The 16,542-nt window shown below is 36.4% G+C and overlaps 3 protein-coding genes across 5 annotated transcripts in view; all 3 read left to right on the top strand.

Annotated features, from left to right (window-relative positions):
- The window catches only part of LOC144658247 (neuromedin-U receptor 2-like), a 249,672-nt gene that overhangs the window by 171,306 nt on the left and 61,824 nt on the right, over window positions 1–16,542 (top strand). The gene's annotated exons all lie outside the window — the stretch shown is intronic.
- Window positions 2,901–16,542, top strand: part of LOC144658348 (uncharacterized) — a 73,936-nt gene continuing 60,294 nt past the window's right edge. Inside the window, exons 1-6 of one of the 3 annotated variants that reach the window (XM_078518772.1) lie at window positions 2,901–4,140; window positions 4,588–4,627; window positions 7,256–7,305; window positions 8,198–8,257; window positions 8,515–8,604; window positions 9,462–9,572. In XM_078518772.1, coding sequence (XP_078374898.1) covers window positions 4,594–4,627; window positions 7,256–7,305; window positions 8,198–8,257; window positions 8,515–8,604; window positions 9,462–9,515 — 288 coding nt within the window. In that variant the 5' untranslated portion in view covers window positions 2,901–4,140; window positions 4,588–4,593 and the 3' untranslated portion in view covers window positions 9,516–9,572. Of the gene's footprint in view, window positions 4,141–4,587; window positions 4,628–6,073; window positions 7,306–8,197; window positions 8,258–8,514; window positions 8,605–9,461; window positions 9,573–16,542 lie in introns of those variants that run through there. The other 2 variants (XM_078518770.1, XM_078518771.1) reach the window with 2 other exon arrangements.
- On the top strand, window positions 11,720–16,350 carry LOC144656578 (melatonin receptor type 1B-B-like). The gene is made up of 2 exons (XM_078516798.1): window positions 11,720–12,459; window positions 14,243–16,350. The coding sequence occupies exon 2, from the start codon at window positions 14,270–14,272 to the stop codon at window positions 15,311–15,313; it is 1,044 nt and encodes a 347-aa protein (XP_078372924.1). The 5' UTR covers window positions 11,720–12,459; window positions 14,243–14,269; the 3' UTR covers window positions 15,314–16,350.

Raw genomic sequence — 16,542 nt, forward strand, 5'->3', positions numbered from 1 at the left:
GTGGATGGTGTATATATAATAAGCTCGAGAGTTGAAAGCGCCTATTTAAGCACACATTCATGCACTTGTTGTGCTAGCACGCTTACCGAATTAAACTTACCCTGACCCGGACCGCATGGATGTAACAAGAGGCAAAAATAACAGCATAGTTGAAAGGAAGAGAACACCAAACAAGTCAAAGTTAGAGACAAGCTGTACAGCTGAATTTAAAGTTATTTTTTCTTTGGCAGCTGTCGACATAACATGGGTACATTAAGGTATGATAGCAAAAAGGCAGAAGGATTGGTATATGTTCTAGAACGTTCTGGGAAAATAATTTGAAACTTGAGATAAGCAAATACAGCTTTGCAACGTTCTTTGACAGGGAATGTTGTCCTTAAATTTCATTTACCAGCCTCTTCATGTAGAGATTATATTTCGCACATCAAAGTAGTGATAGAAAAATGAAATAACAAAATCCAGTGGTCAAGAAAAATATTGAAGTAAATACTTGGGTCCCCACAGTATGCCTCGATATATATATATATATATTTTTTTTTCAATTTATCAATGACAATGATAAATAATGACAGCGTACAGGAAAAAACACAGCTGCGAAACAACACTGCTTGCGCTGATAGAAGATTGGAAATTGGCCGCTGATACAAAGCAACTTGTTTATATTCTATTTACAGATATGAGCAAGGCCTTTGACAGCTTGAGCCATTCCTTGACGATAAAGAAGCTGGAGGCTTACGGCTTTGGAAGACGTTCTCTTGAACTAATGCGATCATTTTTTGAGAACAGACATAACAGAGTAAAATTGGGCGAAATCACGAGTGACTGGATAAAGATGAAACGTGGATGCCCTCAAGGATCATCCTTCGGACCCCTACTTTGGAACATGTTTCAAAGTGATCTGTCATCACATGTAAAGGACGCAAACTTAACTATGTACGCTGACGACCACCAAATGTACGTTAAGGGAACGGACCACGAAACAGTTGGACGCAGTTTGAAAATTCATGGTAGCCAAGCCCTGGCTTGGTACTCAAAGAACTATTTAAAAGCAAATCCAGACAAGTTCCAGTCGCTAATTATCAATCCAAGAAAACTCGATAAGGACAAGAGCGACACAGCCCTCAGCATCGATGACATAGACATTACAAAAACAGAACAAATCAAGCTACTGGGAGTTCACATCGACGATAATCTTGAGTTCACCGAGCATATCCGTGTGCTATGCATTAAGGCCAGCCAGAAAGTCGGAGTACTTTCTCGTCTTCGCAATTTAATACCTTGCAAGGCTAAGCTATTACTGTATAAGACGTTCATTTTACCTCACCTAACATACTGCCATCTAACATGGCAGTTTTGTAAGTCATCGGACAAAAGGAAACTTGAGAGAATTCAGGAACGCGCATTAAGAGTTATATTCAGATCCCACGCCGAAACCTATAACGAACTCTTGGGACGGGCAGATTTGCCCACACTATATAATAGGCGTTTACAAGATACAGCAACGCTTATGTATAAGGTCAAGAACGGGCTTGCGCCAGACAACGTCTCTGCCCTTTTTGTCCGCAAAGACACTACACACTCGCTTAGAAACAGTGATTTTGTCTTACCGCGTTTTGATACTAAACGCTACGGGAAACATTGTATCAGATATCTTGGACCACTTCTATGGTCAAAATTAAGCAAAGAACTGAAAAACTCGCCGACTGTGGCTGCATTCAAAACTAAAATTAGAAAACTCAATCTATCGGACTACGTGGACAACAATAGTAACTGTTGCAAACTCTGTTGCGCTTAAGACATTGTAAATATTAGTTTTTAGTTTTTAGTTAAGTGTTTTAAATATTTTTAGCTTAGCATTATTAATAGTATTTTGGGTATTTTAATTGTGTCCCCAATTAGTCCATAAGGGCTAAACACACAGACACGGTAATAAAGTTTTTATTATTATTATTATAATAAGCCAATATACCGACTGAATAAGCAATCTAGACGCAGACTGTTTAAACAGGACACGGAATATTTGTTTCGTGCGACCGACACTGAGTGTCTACATAATAACGACATCAACCAAAAATTCGTTATTTATATAAATAAAAATTTACTTAATTTCGTAAATTCTGTTAGAAAAAAACTATGACAGCTTTATCCGAGCTTTAATCTACTTGGCATGCACACTGTGAATATAATTTTCCACGAGCGATCGCATTTCTATATTTTATTCCCCCGATCCAAATTGTAACAAAAAGTCTGCGTCCACATTATGTTAGCTGAACTGAAAAAAGACATTGGGTGGTGAGATGTTGGTCCGTTTTAAGTCCTGAATTTTCAATGCTGGTTGCCACTTGGCGATGTAAACTCAGCCTGCGCCTACTTCTTATTTCTTGCAGCCGGTCGATAAAAAAGTCAACCACATCATCGACCTGTTGTTGCAATTTCATGTTCACATGTCTAATAAAACAGCAGGTTACATGTTTATTGTTTATTTTCGGATTAAATAAAAAAAAAATGAAAATACAATTGCGTGTCCTTGGATAGCGTTTATAAAGTTTTGATAATGTGCGGTAGAATTTCACAGTAAAAATCGTCTCTGCACTCGCAGAGCCTTCTTCCTCTGCAAGATTGGTAACGGTATGCAGAAGTTCGCGTTACATCCCAGCTAAAGAGACCCGCTTCACATTTTTTTAATCTGCTTTTCGTAGCATGTGTTTGGACTATTTCTATTCCCACATGATGGGTGACTAAGTCCATCGCCGTGTGTGGTTACCCTCTTAAGCATCTCATTTGCTGGTACATATTTATACACCTTGCCTGGGTAGATAAAGACATTCATAAAGAGTAACGTACCATGCTCAAGAACACAACACAATGACCCACCACGATTCGAATTGGGACTGCTCGATCCAGCGCCATGGCCAGCTCTCTGTTGCTACGCCTCTTAGATTTGTCAGCCTTAGCTATGCTTAAATTGATTCGTTATCTTTTTTCTTTATTGCATTAGGTTACAAGGATGTGGCTTTAAGTGATGGTCAGTCATGAAAATGCTACAAACGTGTCCTCGTCTCTGCTTTAAGACAACATCTTTCCAACACAGCTTTAATCGAGGAACGCGTAGCTGAGGCAGCTGGAAAGCTTTTGCGAATGTTCGAAGAACTAAAGGGGAAATATGTCGACCCGGCTAAGCTTTTGAATGAGAGCATCGTGGAAGTATTGGGAAGAATGATATTTGGAAGTGACTGAGATATTTCGGATCCTAATATTGACAAATTAATCTACTTGAATGACCTTGGACTAAAATCTTACAAAGACTTTCAAATCGTCATGCTTCTCGATTTCTTTCCCTTTAATTTGCCAGATATCTCCCTGTCAAATCACATAAGAAAATATTTGGCATAGTTGAAAGAAAGAAAACTCACGTTCGATCCACAGAAACCTGGCGGTAATTTAATGGAGGCCTTACCGCATGCACAAAGAGAAGCCATCGAGGAAAACAAGCATGGAGACGATCTTGTAGCTACAATACAGGACATGTTCAAAGCAGGTTATGAAACAACAGCACATGCGCTAACATTTATATTTGGTCTAGTACCCTAAATATCAACTGGACAATCAAAAGCAGCTGGATAACGTCGTTGGACGACATGGTATGCCTCGCTTAGAAGACCGTCCCAGAATACCACTGATCTATGCAACCATAATGGAAATCTTGAGGCTTGGAAACGTGGTACCACAGGCTTTGCCTCACCGAGCCGATCAAGACACCTCACTGTGTGGTTACCGTGTTCCTAAGGACACTATCGTGTATCCGGATACCGAAGCTGTGCATCTTGACCCAGGGTGCTGGGAGAACCCGAAACTTTTCAACCCTTATCGTCACATCGACAAAGAGGGTAACTTGATCACCAATCAGGTACCTTTTCACCTTATTGGCCAAGCGTTTACTTGAAGACAATATATTTGATTTTCATTTATAAAGATTATAATAGAAAGGGCCAAATACGACTTTGAAAAGGTCGATTGAGTGAGCAGGTGGTGAAGAGGCAAAGATGGAAATTAGGACAAGTGAAGAAATTGGTGAAAGGCAAGGAACACTGGCTTTCCCATGCAAAGGACTTGCGTGCAGACACGCAGAGCGAGAGTTAAGTAAGTATGGAAAAAATTGCCTATTCGAAAACAATTTTTTAAAGGAATACTCAGCAAAGGTTGACATGGAATGATATTTATGTTTGTTGAAGTTTAGTCCTTTCGGGACTTTATTTAGAAGGCACTGTTACAGAAATAAAAAGTATGTTATATTTTGTTATTTTTCTTGTGTTTGACCCTAAGTTTTTGCCGAACATTTGCTCTTATTTATAGGGTATGGAGTGGGTTACTATTATAGCTCAGCGAAAAAAAAATCAGAAACAAATTTACAGAATAAAAGTTTTGCGACAAAAATAATTTGCAGCTAAGCTGAATGATTTCTTTTGATCATACGTTTACTCTGTTTTTTGGATTTTATTACCTGAATTTCTCCCACGAGTAATAAACAAAATAAAAATAATAAAGGTAATAAAAAATATATAAAAGAGGCTTGTGTGTACCCTTCAGGTGCGAATGTCACACGATTTATTAGATTGCACAGCTGTTGGTAAGTAATCAATATGGATTATTTATTAATGATACGCTTCCAGCAGAGTCTATTTTATGTAATTTCATATTTTTTGGAAATATTCAGAGAAAAATTTTAAATGTGTTCCCAAAATAAATAATAACACTCTAATTTCATGATTCAAATTAAACGCAAGAAGATATCGATTGGGAGATTTCGTTAATAGTCTTCGCATTATTTACCTTTTGACTAAAGTAATTTACTTTGCATTATAATTTTTTTTAATGTTTCAATCGAAATTAAAACGTATGTGGCCTCTTATTAATCCTTGACATAACATCATTTCCATGAAATCAATTATAATTTACAATTTAAGAAGATATCGACAGAAAAAAGTCATCAACACCCTTCAGCCTCAACAAATGATTGAAAATTGCATTGCATTGAGCTATTTTGCAATGTACTTCGTGACTAGTTTATTACTAAGGCCCAACTTCCTCCTCTCAGTGCTTGCAGTGAACCTGACAGAGGGCCAAATCCCTTTTTTTCATCCACTGTGTACGTTTACTTGGGCTGAAGGTTTTGTGTTCTTGACACTGCAGGGCTTCATGGGGTTAAATAATGACTAAGCACTTTGTCACCCATTTCCCGATTTTCAGCTTCACAAAGTTGTTGCTGACCTTATTTTAAGAACATCATAAAGGGAAAGTTGATTAATAACGTGACTTAGCCCCATCGAATTACACACACAAAAGCTGTTAAAAACTACAGGAAGTATTTCCAATCAATTTCCATGCAGTCACTGGTATTTTCCCGAGTACTTTCGTAAAAACGAATTTCAGATTTTAAGAATAAACGTTTAGTGCTGATGATCGTGGTTTATTTTACTCACCTCGTGAACGTTCGGGTTTTATTTTATCACTTGAAATTTCCACACGCATTGGAAACAAAAAATAGCTTGTTCGTGTCTTTCACTAACAACTGTTAGTTTAGATTAATTTGATTTTACATCGCAGCTGTTGGTCACTAATCAGTACGGATTATTAACTTTTAATATGCGTCAAGCCAAGTCTGTTTTTTTTTTATTCAAATATTCGGCAAATATTTCGATGAGTCTGATTTCATTTGTGTTCTTAATATCAAAGAAGTACAAGAAGTGCAATAACACACCTATAGACAAATTGCATCAACAATCTTCACATAATTTACAATTGCGCGGAAATTTAACAAAAGTAATACATATTGCCTGATGAAGTTTATTAATTTTTTTAATAGAAAATAAGACGTACGTGGTCCCTAATTAATTCCACAAAAAAGTAATTTCATAAAGTAACACAAAACGCAAAAGTCATCAGCAATCTTCAAACAAATGATTTAAATTTGCATTACATTGATCGGTGATAATTTTTTTCTATTCCACTTTATTTATAATTAATTCGAAAAAAATAAATATATATTACTTGTTTCAAAATTAAATCTACCACGCGTCGTAATCTTCTTCTCCATAAAACAACTAACATAAAAACAGGAGAGAGAAAAAGGTCGACGGCTTGCGTTTTGTAGCAAAAGCACGCTTGGTTCTTTGAACCAATACTTAAGCCAAGAAAAGAAATAGATTACTCAAATAGTCAAACCCGCTCACGTTTTCTACCCTATTCTTGGGATAAGATAATAATGCCTTCTCGAGTTACACCTAACGGTGCCCCGGTACAAGGGGACCAAGAGATATCAATCGCAGCACAACCTACGACGATCAATGTCTCGTTCGTTGTTAATATTCAAGAGAACGAAGATGTCAACGAACAGGGGCTTAAAGAAATTGATGAAGTATACAGTCCGGTGCTAAAGCTGATGAAGTTGTTCGGAATATATTATGGAGATACATCCTTAAGGCGACGTTTGACGTATACCACAGGCCGTTGCAAAAAACTGAGCGTTCTTCCTCGCATTTATTGCGGAGTGGTATTTTCTGGTTTCTGGCTAAACGTTATTATGTCTTCTTCCGGTATTTTCTTTGGAAATGATATCTATCTCTTTTTGATGTTCAGTTTCTATAATTTGTTTATTGCACTTAACGCAACGATGAGCTTGATTTTGTTGCAATTAAATGGTACGAAGAAATCCCGATTCGAAAAGTTCCTTGCTGGCGTATCGTCCGTCATTAAAAGCCAAAATTTAGAAAAGGTTAAAGCGAAGTCCAATAAAGGTTTAATCATGTTCTGTATATCCTTTTTATCCTTCGTAGCAGTCATCGTGGCCTCCGCAACACTGCTACACATAAACCTTGCAAACTTGAAACCTTGGAATCGGTGGTATGGGCTTAGAATAATTCCATGATCTTCAGTTTAATTGGAGTTGGTGTGTGGCTGCTGCCAATTTTATTTTTGTGCATTACATGCTCAATATTGGGAGAATTTTTTGAAGATTTACATAAAAGAATGTCACAATTTCATTCGAACCCAGTAGAGCTAGCGGCATTGAAACTGGAGTATCACCAACTGTGTGATGTAGTCGAGCTTGCTGACAAGATGCTTTGTCCTCTTCTTTTTGAAATGGTCTCGTTGTACATTCCACTTCTCTGCTTTAATCTTTACAATGTTGTGAACTTACCCGATGAAAACTCACTGTTGTTCTTACTGGGGAATCTAATCTGGCTTCTGATTGCAGCTAGTATCTTAGCAGTCATCTTGTCGTTTGGATCCAAAGTCAGCGAAAAGGTATGAAATGAATTTCTTTTTCTTCTTGTTTTTCTTGAACTCGTTTGGTGATATGCCAAAAAAATCCGTGTAGAATAATACAATTTAGGCTTTGTCAAATATGTTTGATGATGTTGTTGTTGCTGTGGTCTTGGTCATTTTTAACTCGGAAAAGAGTTGTAGTGGGCGAAGTGAATTCACTCCTTCACTCCTTCACTCCATCACTCCTTCACTCGTTTCCTGTTAGACATATGCACGCAATGCGTGCAAGTGTTTTAAGGCCTCTAGAGAATGAGACCTTTTCTCTGATACCTACATTTCTTGTTAAATTACATAAAATTGACATGCCTAGTCACCAACCGAAATATTGTATTAATGTCAGTTTTCTTGAAATAATATTATGATATTTATTCAGCTATAAGCCGAGACCGTAAACCTTTGGTTTTTTAGAACCAGTTAGAAAAAAACTAACCCAAAACACTCAGGTAAAGATGAATTTATTTCAGTACGATTTGATGAAAAAAAATCGCTCGACTTATAGCCAATGATATTATTATTATTATTATTTTTCGTTACCTTCAAATAACAAAAAGGAAAAATAAAAAGAAAGAAATCAATTTGCAACAGATGGGAACTCTATCTCTTGGCCTTTCGGTCTGCTCTCGATCAGTATTTGATGACAATCAAAGTGAAGTAAACAGAAGTTTGGAAAGTATAACATCATTTGTATTAGCAAACCTTTATTTGTTAGTTTGTTGTTTTCGATTCTTGTTTCATAATAACTTTTCCGAGTTTAGTGGCTTATAGCCACTTTTAGTTATTTTTATAGGTGATACAAATGCTAATTTCCTAATTTGTTAAAACCACATGTTCTGATCAAGTATTTATCTCGAATCTTTAACTTCTATTTCAGACTAACAGCTTTCAAAAGATTTTGCAAACATATCCTGTTTCGACAGCGGACGAAGTGAAGGTAACTTTTATAAGCATAGCAACGACTTTCCCAACCAAATCCCAACAAGTAAAAAAAGAAAGGCCGCCCACTCTGTCTTTATTTTTTCCCAAAACGTGGTCGAAATTGGTAACTCATCATAAGATTACCAGGATTACAATTTTTTTTTGGACAGAAAGCATGGAACTGCATTTTTATTGCCTTCATCAAAGAAGAAAATTACTGTAAATTCCATGTAGCGAGAAAGCTGCTAATGTTTTATTTTAATTTTCTTTCAGTTAGTGATGTTTCTGCTGGATCTTCAAGGTAACCCAAAGGGTCTTTCTATTGGAGGTCTGGTCGTCATTACTAAATCCTTGTCTCTAACGGTAATGCCCTTGATTTTTTTTTACTCATATATGAAATGTCAGTAAATATTTATTATGGTGATTGCCACCCTCTTATTTGTTTCTTTTAAACTACTTTATCACCTTCACAGCATGTACAACATAAGGCTCCTTACATTATGTAAGCAAATCCTGTCTCTTGTATTTTATCCCAGCTACTACAGTAACGTTTACGAATACCTTTAGTATAAATTCCTACAAAAAATGTATATTTTCGGACATACTACATATCCTTCAGGTTTCATTGTGGTTGCTTAAATATTCTGGAAGTTACCGGGGGGGGGGGGGATTACTCCCCGCTGGTCTGAAAAGATCCAAAATAAGCCCGGTCTGAATAAGGTTAATTTCAAAGGCAACACTGTGAGAGGTTAAATGTACCCTAGTTTTGGCCTCGTAAGGTAAATAACTTTAGAATATAACTATGTCTTACAGTACCATAATTACTGCATGAGCATCAAAATATACGACAAACTGTCATCATCATCTTTGTGTTCGATATTTCAACTTCACCTGGAATTGTAAAGTAAATCCATTAGAAAAACGAAAGTACGTTTACAATTCATGCAGAGCTTCTTCCCTCCATGATAACGCTAAAAACGGGATTTATTTTTTTCCATTAGTCCTTATTTTGTTACAAAAAACAACATACTAATGCTTTATCCTTCTTATTGCTTTTGTTATCTGAAATTATATTAAACCATTTTGTCCCGTACATTTTAGCGTCACTTGAATATAATAGTTCAAAATATTTATCCTTGTTATTATCTTATATTGTTTGTTTATATTGCTATCCCATTAAATAATTATCATAACAGTGCTGCATTTTACCTTTTTTTCAGATTGTGGGAGTGATTATTTCGTACTTTGCTGTTATGTTGTCTCTGCCTAAGTAAAAGACCATCTCCCTTACTAATAAAATGTTGTGTACATGATTGTGTTTTAGCTATGACGCATCTGTTTGATCTAATAATTCCATAAGTTTTAATCAAACGTTGTTTTTGTCTTATATTGGATGCCTTCGCGTAAAAAATGCGAATAATATCTATATAAAAGTGACTTTGTTAATACTTGCAGGGACCACGGAGCATTTTTCCATTTGGGGGGTGGGGGGGGGGGGGGTTGGGATTTGACTAGTGACCTAAAGTAAAGGGCTTTAGAGACTTTCTTCTCTTAGTAAGTCTTTATTTTTTTGGAAATATTGACGTGGGCTAAGCTCCCCCTCCCCTGACTCTGCGGTACTTGCTTACTATGTTGTTTTGAATTCTAAGCTATAAATTACCGTCTCAAACTTAAGAAAATGAAGTAAGGCTTATTGTAGTTATTATTAAATTGTTATTTAAAAGTTGGAGAGAGTTGAGAGAAAGGCAGAGAGAAAGGCAGCGCGATTCTGCGCGGGCAACTACAATTCCTATGCAAGCGTGACAAATATGTATACTTCAGGAAGTTAACTGGGAAACCCTAGCCACTAGAAGGAAAACCGCCATATTATCCCTCATGTTTAAACTCTACCCCAATCTGAAGGAGTTTTCAGTAGCAGCTTATCTGATACCAAATAATGAAAGGAGAACCCATGCATGCGAGCCATGCTCTCAAGTTTTAGGCTCTTTAAAGGGCAAATCAATATTTTTTTTCAATTTTTTGTTGTTGTTGTTTTGCTTTCTTCCCACGAACAGTTAATGAATTGAACGCCCCTTCTTATGATCCTGTCAATACAACGACGTCCGTAGATAGTTTTAAATCTCGGTTATTTAATATTTTTTTATTGTACAAGTGTTATTTAGATTTTTACAGTTGGTATAATATCTGGCAATTTTTACCGACTAAATAAGGTGTAAATGTAGATGTAGAAATCAAGTGGCTTTAAATAAAAAAGAGTCTTTGCGTTAAAAAAAGGATATCAAGAAGACAGTATAAACACTTTCACCCACTGCGCATTTTCAGAAAGGTTCAAGCTGCCCGCTCAGACGATTCCGTTGTAAAAACCCGTAAACTTCGCTGGTGATCAAAATACCTTCATTTATACTGCTTTTGTATATTGCTCAAATATAAGTTACATATATTCAAGAAATTAGGTAGTCGTTTTAAGTAGAAATAATTGTTAATGTTCCAAAATGACGCTAAATGGCGGTATAAAACTGCTCCGACGTTTCGGCAATACTGCCTTCTTCATGGTGGCACGAAGAAATAACGTTTTAAGTAGCCGACTGGTTGGTATCAACAGAGGCCCTTCATAAAAATCATGACAACATAATGAGAAAAAGCAATATGTTTATGGACTAAAAACGGATAAAAAGAGCGATTAAAAATGCAAATGAATTAAAAAAAACTTGTGTTATGTAACTTGAAGAGATGGATTACAGTGCCCTAATTGTATCCTTTTTAATAGTACAGTAGCTTTTTTTTTCTTCCATATCTTACTTTTATTGTAAATTTCTAATGCGCTCTTACTTATTACTACTTATGTCCAGGATTTAACAAAGGAACTGCATTATTCAATAAAGACCTTCGTGTATGACTTGGTTATTGTGGATTTCGATATGTTACTCAAATTTATCTTGACAGAGTTATCTGTGTCTTGGTGAACTTTTGTCAGTGTGGACACGTTGTGATGTCCAACATAAAGAAAGCATGTCACAGTAGCGTTTAATCCTGGACATATCTGAACACTCGAAATCCATTTCGTTATTTTTGCTGCTGTAGTCTTACAAAAACGGCTTCTACTACGGTTTTGTTGTCGTTACAGTTACTGTTTCTGGCCTACCAAAAACTCATCGATCATTTGTTACCTATAATAAAAAACACCGAGAGAAGTTCCAATTATAAAGTAATTTTTGTTTATAGTACACGTTGAAGGTAAACCAAATTCCCCATTCTAAAGTTCTGCATTTTTTCTGAGCTTCAGTATAATAAATTCTTTGTAAAGTTTCAGTACCAAAAATGCATCCAAACATCCCTAGCAGCTGGCTTCGTCTTTCTGTGAGCGTCATAGAGCTAATGAAATTTTACGAGATTCAAGTATTTCAAAAGAAAAGATGAGAGTTCATTTATAATCTAAAAACCATCAAGCACTAATAATAGACAAGTCACTGTCTTTCATCTAATGAAGATGACGTAAATGACAAACTAGCAAAGAGTTTAGTCAATTTCAATATTGCGTCAGGTAGAATAAATACTTTTTCTTGTCTTTACGTCTTTAGGATTATGTAACAAAAAAATCCCTCTTAATTTTGAAAATTATTTGTTTGGAACCTTTTCTTATTCTTTTACTTTTCAAATGTTTCGCGAACAAGTAAAAATAATCACCTGACGCGCTTCCATTTCAATATTACTTTTCGATGGATAATTTAAATCGACGAGGAAGTTAATCGGAGTGGGTGGAGATGGAAGTCGTAAAATATAATTTCGTGCGTTGAATGTTAAATTTATGTTGTTTATTGTGTCCGGTAACCATGCATCCTTTGACGGTTAAAAAACGACCCCTTATAGCTTGACGCTGCATGAGTGAAGAAATAAAAATAAGTCAATAAAAATAAAGCATTTGACGCAGTGTTTAACCCAATCGAGACTGTTTTCTATTATCAAAGATCGTTTCGGCTGCGGGACAGCTGTCTTTTAGCAGAAGTTGTTCGAATGCAGATGAGGCAAAAAGTAATTAAACGATTTCATCTTATGTTTGTTTCCTTCAATAACGAAGATTGAATCGAAATAATTTGCAACCTGACAGTGTGGCTAGAAATATAGCATGTATCTTGCTATTGTTCGGTCGACGCGTATTTTACAGTTCGCGTACTGAGGAAATCGTCCGAGGATATACATGTAGTAAGTTGCTCGATTGAGGTACGTTTATTAATGGCTGAAGTGTCGTTTGCACCGAACCAAAATTTTCACGTATACGTATTACATAGAAGCAAAGCGGGCATGGCAGTGAAAATAGAGGGAGCTATAGAACATTACCATTGATTGTGTTTTTAGATTCGTTTAGTTTCGTCCGTGCAAACAGTACATGTAGGTTTTGGTGGGAAATCAAAAGACCAAAAGTTATGTTTGTTGATCACAAGATTTATTTAAAAGCCTACCGTGTAAAACGAAACTTTTATGAATATTTAAAAACTTCGACAGCCATATCCGAGATATTTATGGGGGAAATATTTATGGGCCGTAGCCAAAAAAGATGAAAAGAAGTATTTCTCGTAAAAAATTGAGATTTTTTTTAAGTTAATTTCCAAATTCAATTTCAATATATAATATAGATATCTAACAATTTATCAAAAATTTGTTACAGATCTGCAACAAATAATAAAAGCTAAAAGCTACATTTAAAGTTAATGCGATCATCTCAATCCTTAGAAACTACTGGACCACAGGATCAATTATACAACGATTTCGTACCACTGTAAAACACGGAGGCTACCGTAAACGTGGGAGACTTCCTTTAATCGTGCATGGGGCCATGTTCCTTTTTCCTTGTTTAAACCTCCCCCCCCCCCCCCCCGTATCTTCCTGATCGATTTAATAACGCCCTCACGCGCTGCTTAGATTTCATAATTTCAGACTTACATGTGGCGACCTGATGCAAACAGTAAACAGAAAGTTTAGTCAAAACATAAATATAAAATCCTATTTAGTACTGGTACACATCGTTGCATATTGTTTCATGAAAAGTGGCTGGATTATCTTACGTGGAATTATTTATAGACAGAATAATGGTCATTGCAAACTTCATAAAAGGGTTTGTACTAGGCGGATAAAAGATGTTTGAACGCGGGCTGTCAGTTTGATGTAAATGGAGGTTTGAACAAATCTTTTATTTATTTTGCTGTATAAAAGCGGAAACCTCAAAGCATTTTAGCTTTCAACTTCACGAAAATTCACTAGGATGTACATCAGGCGATGCTACTTATATAAATAAAACTTTTGAGGAAGCACTACAACATAATGCCTTTGTATTTTCATATTTAAAAAGAAATAAATTAACGACGAGTAATTGAAATGCAGCATCCTGTTCTTACCAGGAGATGAATCGAGATCTTAGTTTTAAGAACATAAGCTTTACAGCGAAAATTCTAATATCTTGTTCAACCACTCATTTTTTTACAATTTGTAAAATATGAAACGTATCTGATTAATTATGTTTAAAATAACAGATTACAAACCACTTTTTAAAGAGATAAATAGTAAACATACACGTGTATTGTTTTAAATGGCGCTTGCATGTCGATTGCCTGCAAATGTATTTTCATCGTACACTTTTCGTTCGGATATCTGAAATTTGTCGGTCCACTCGGCAGTTACAGTGCCCGTCAAAAGTAAGTCGACAGTCTCGACTCGAAACTCGATCAGCGATACTCGATATTTTCGAAAATGGAGAATCGCGTTACGATGCTCGAGTTTCATGATGAAAAGTAAAGGTGCGAAAGTTAATCGAAAAGTTCACAAACTAGGGGAAATCGTTTGGGGGAGATCTGATATTCCCCAGTTCAATCTCGTTCACAGTTTTGGTTGCGTCACGTGACGAAATCGCAGCACAAGCCAAGCTTCTCCATCAATAAGAATGTCAAATTCATGTATTCTCCTCCGGAAATTATAACAATAACATGTATGTTATGACTGTTCTCAACAGAACTGTCAAGTCAGAAAGTTGCAACTGATGGCGTCGAATAGTACCTTTGAAGAAAGCCCCTACGATCATCTAGTAGCGATAATGTCGTCCAGGAGTACCGCTGACTACATTATAGAGACGACGCTCTTCATTTTAATCAATTTAATGGCCCTGCTTGGTAATATTCTTGTCTGCCTGATTTTTTACAAGAATCCACGTTTCCAAGGCGTCACCTTTCAATACATATTTGCACTGGCTATTTCTGACGTCGTTATGGCAACGTTTTGCATGCCGCTGGTTTGGGGCGTACTGCTCGTGGGTCAATGGAGATATTCAGAGAGAGTGTGTGGAGTCCATGGCTTCGCAGTTCTCTTTTTGGCCTTTGTCTCTTTGCAAACGATCGCTTTACTGGCGTTCAACCGATATTGTCGCGTGGTAAAACCTTGGCTATTCCGCAAAATTTTCACACGGAAGTTTGTCGTGATCTCGTTGCTGGGTGTTGTTTTCTCCGTCGCGTTATTCCTCGGCTTACCACTTGTGACAGGTTGGGCTTATTTCCACTTCCATCCAGGTAAAATCACGTGCGTCCTAGAATTCCACCATCAGACCACCGACAAGGTATACACTGGCTTGTTAGGGCTGGTTATAGTCGTAATTCCTTTTGCCGTCATAACATTTTGCTACACAAAAGTGTTTCTGAAGGTGCAGAAGCATCGACAAAGGTTTTCATCCATCGACTCCTTAAGTGCCCATAATTCAAGGTTGAGTGTCGAAGAAGTAAACATAACCAAGACTCTATTCGCCATGGTGTTCGGTTTTACGCTTTGCTGGGTCCCTGTGTTTGTTATCGAGTTTACAGATTCCGCCACAGGAAATTACTCTTTACCCAGAAGAGTGTATCTCCATAATGTCTTCTTGGTGTCAATCAGTTCTGCGATCAACCCAGTCATATACGGAGTGCTCAACAGGACATTCAGGTTGGAATATTACATGATGTGGCCTTGTTGTAGCTGTTCTTCAGTGAACACTTGGGACGTTCAACAGGAACAAGGTCCAAACAACAAACACAGAAAAGCCGATACATCCACCTGACTATTAAACCAACCATTAAAACGGTGTTTTTCTTTGACGAGTAAGCTGTCTGTTAAATTAAATTGTTAGCATGATTTGTTCAAGCCCAGAGAGTTACCTCAATCATTCTTGTAACCCAACTGCGATTTGTTAGAACGCACATCTCTCCAGGGTGGCTAAATAAACAAAACACTTCGTAACGACACTTTGTAACGACACTTTGTTACGACACTTTGTTACGGTGACCACTTTGCGTACTTGAGTCCCCACGCTAAGTTTACAGCACGTGTCGAATTGCGCAAATAAAGTTAGCGGGCCTGAGACACAAACCTTGGTGAAGTAGTTAAAGCGGCTGTACATAATATCTTATGAACTTTTTTTGGAATTGTAGATTCATTACTTCTTCAAACGGCCCACTTCAAACAAGTTAAATTTTACCAATCAATCTTTAATGAATTAAGAACAGGTCAGAGGATGTCGATCTTCTTTTAACAGGCCAGTAACGTTGAAGAATCGAAACAATACAATTACCACGACTACATTTGGAACTAAGTGAGGACAAATCAGGTTTGCCTTTCTACTGATTTCTCTCATACGTGCAAAGGTCAAATAAAACACACAGTAAACGTGAGGAAGCTACAATTACATTGCAGTTTTGTTCTAATAAATTATGCTTGAAATGTGTCTATCATAATCATGCTGGTAAGTAATGCAGAAATACGTCATATAAGTTTAGATGTACGTTTGATGGCTCAAGCAATGCAGTTTAAAATCCATATTTTGTACCTCAATATAATTATGTAAAAACAATATATTAAAGATCGGGGGAAAAGTATTAAAATAGCACCGTGAAGTGTATTTAAAACAGCGTGATGTATCATTTAATCTTCCTGTTACAAAATAAAGCAATTTAAATTGTAATTTACGAAATACAACTTGATGTTTCTAGTTGACATAGCGAAAGAATAATTTTTGATAAGATTTCCAGAATACTGTTTAATGCTCTATATTTACATGAGAAAGATTCAATCAGTACATAAATAAATAAAACATTCCTTAGCAAAAAAATAATTATAAATAAGCAAAGGTCTTTTATTAAATGGGGATGTGATAAGGCTTAGAAATAATATAAAGAAACTTTGACCAAATATGCAATCGCTAAAATAAAAACTCAGAAACTCAAAGGACAGTGCAGAATGCAATGGAGTCGACAATTGAAAGTATAATGTTTTTTTGTTTTTTTTTTTTTG

The sequence above is a fragment of the Oculina patagonica genome, chromosome 6 (genome assembly GCF_052425735.1).
Source record: "Oculina patagonica isolate OP01 chromosome 6, crgOcupat, whole genome shotgun sequence".
Lineage (NCBI taxonomy): Eukaryota > Metazoa > Cnidaria > Anthozoa > Scleractinia > Oculinidae > Oculina > Oculina patagonica.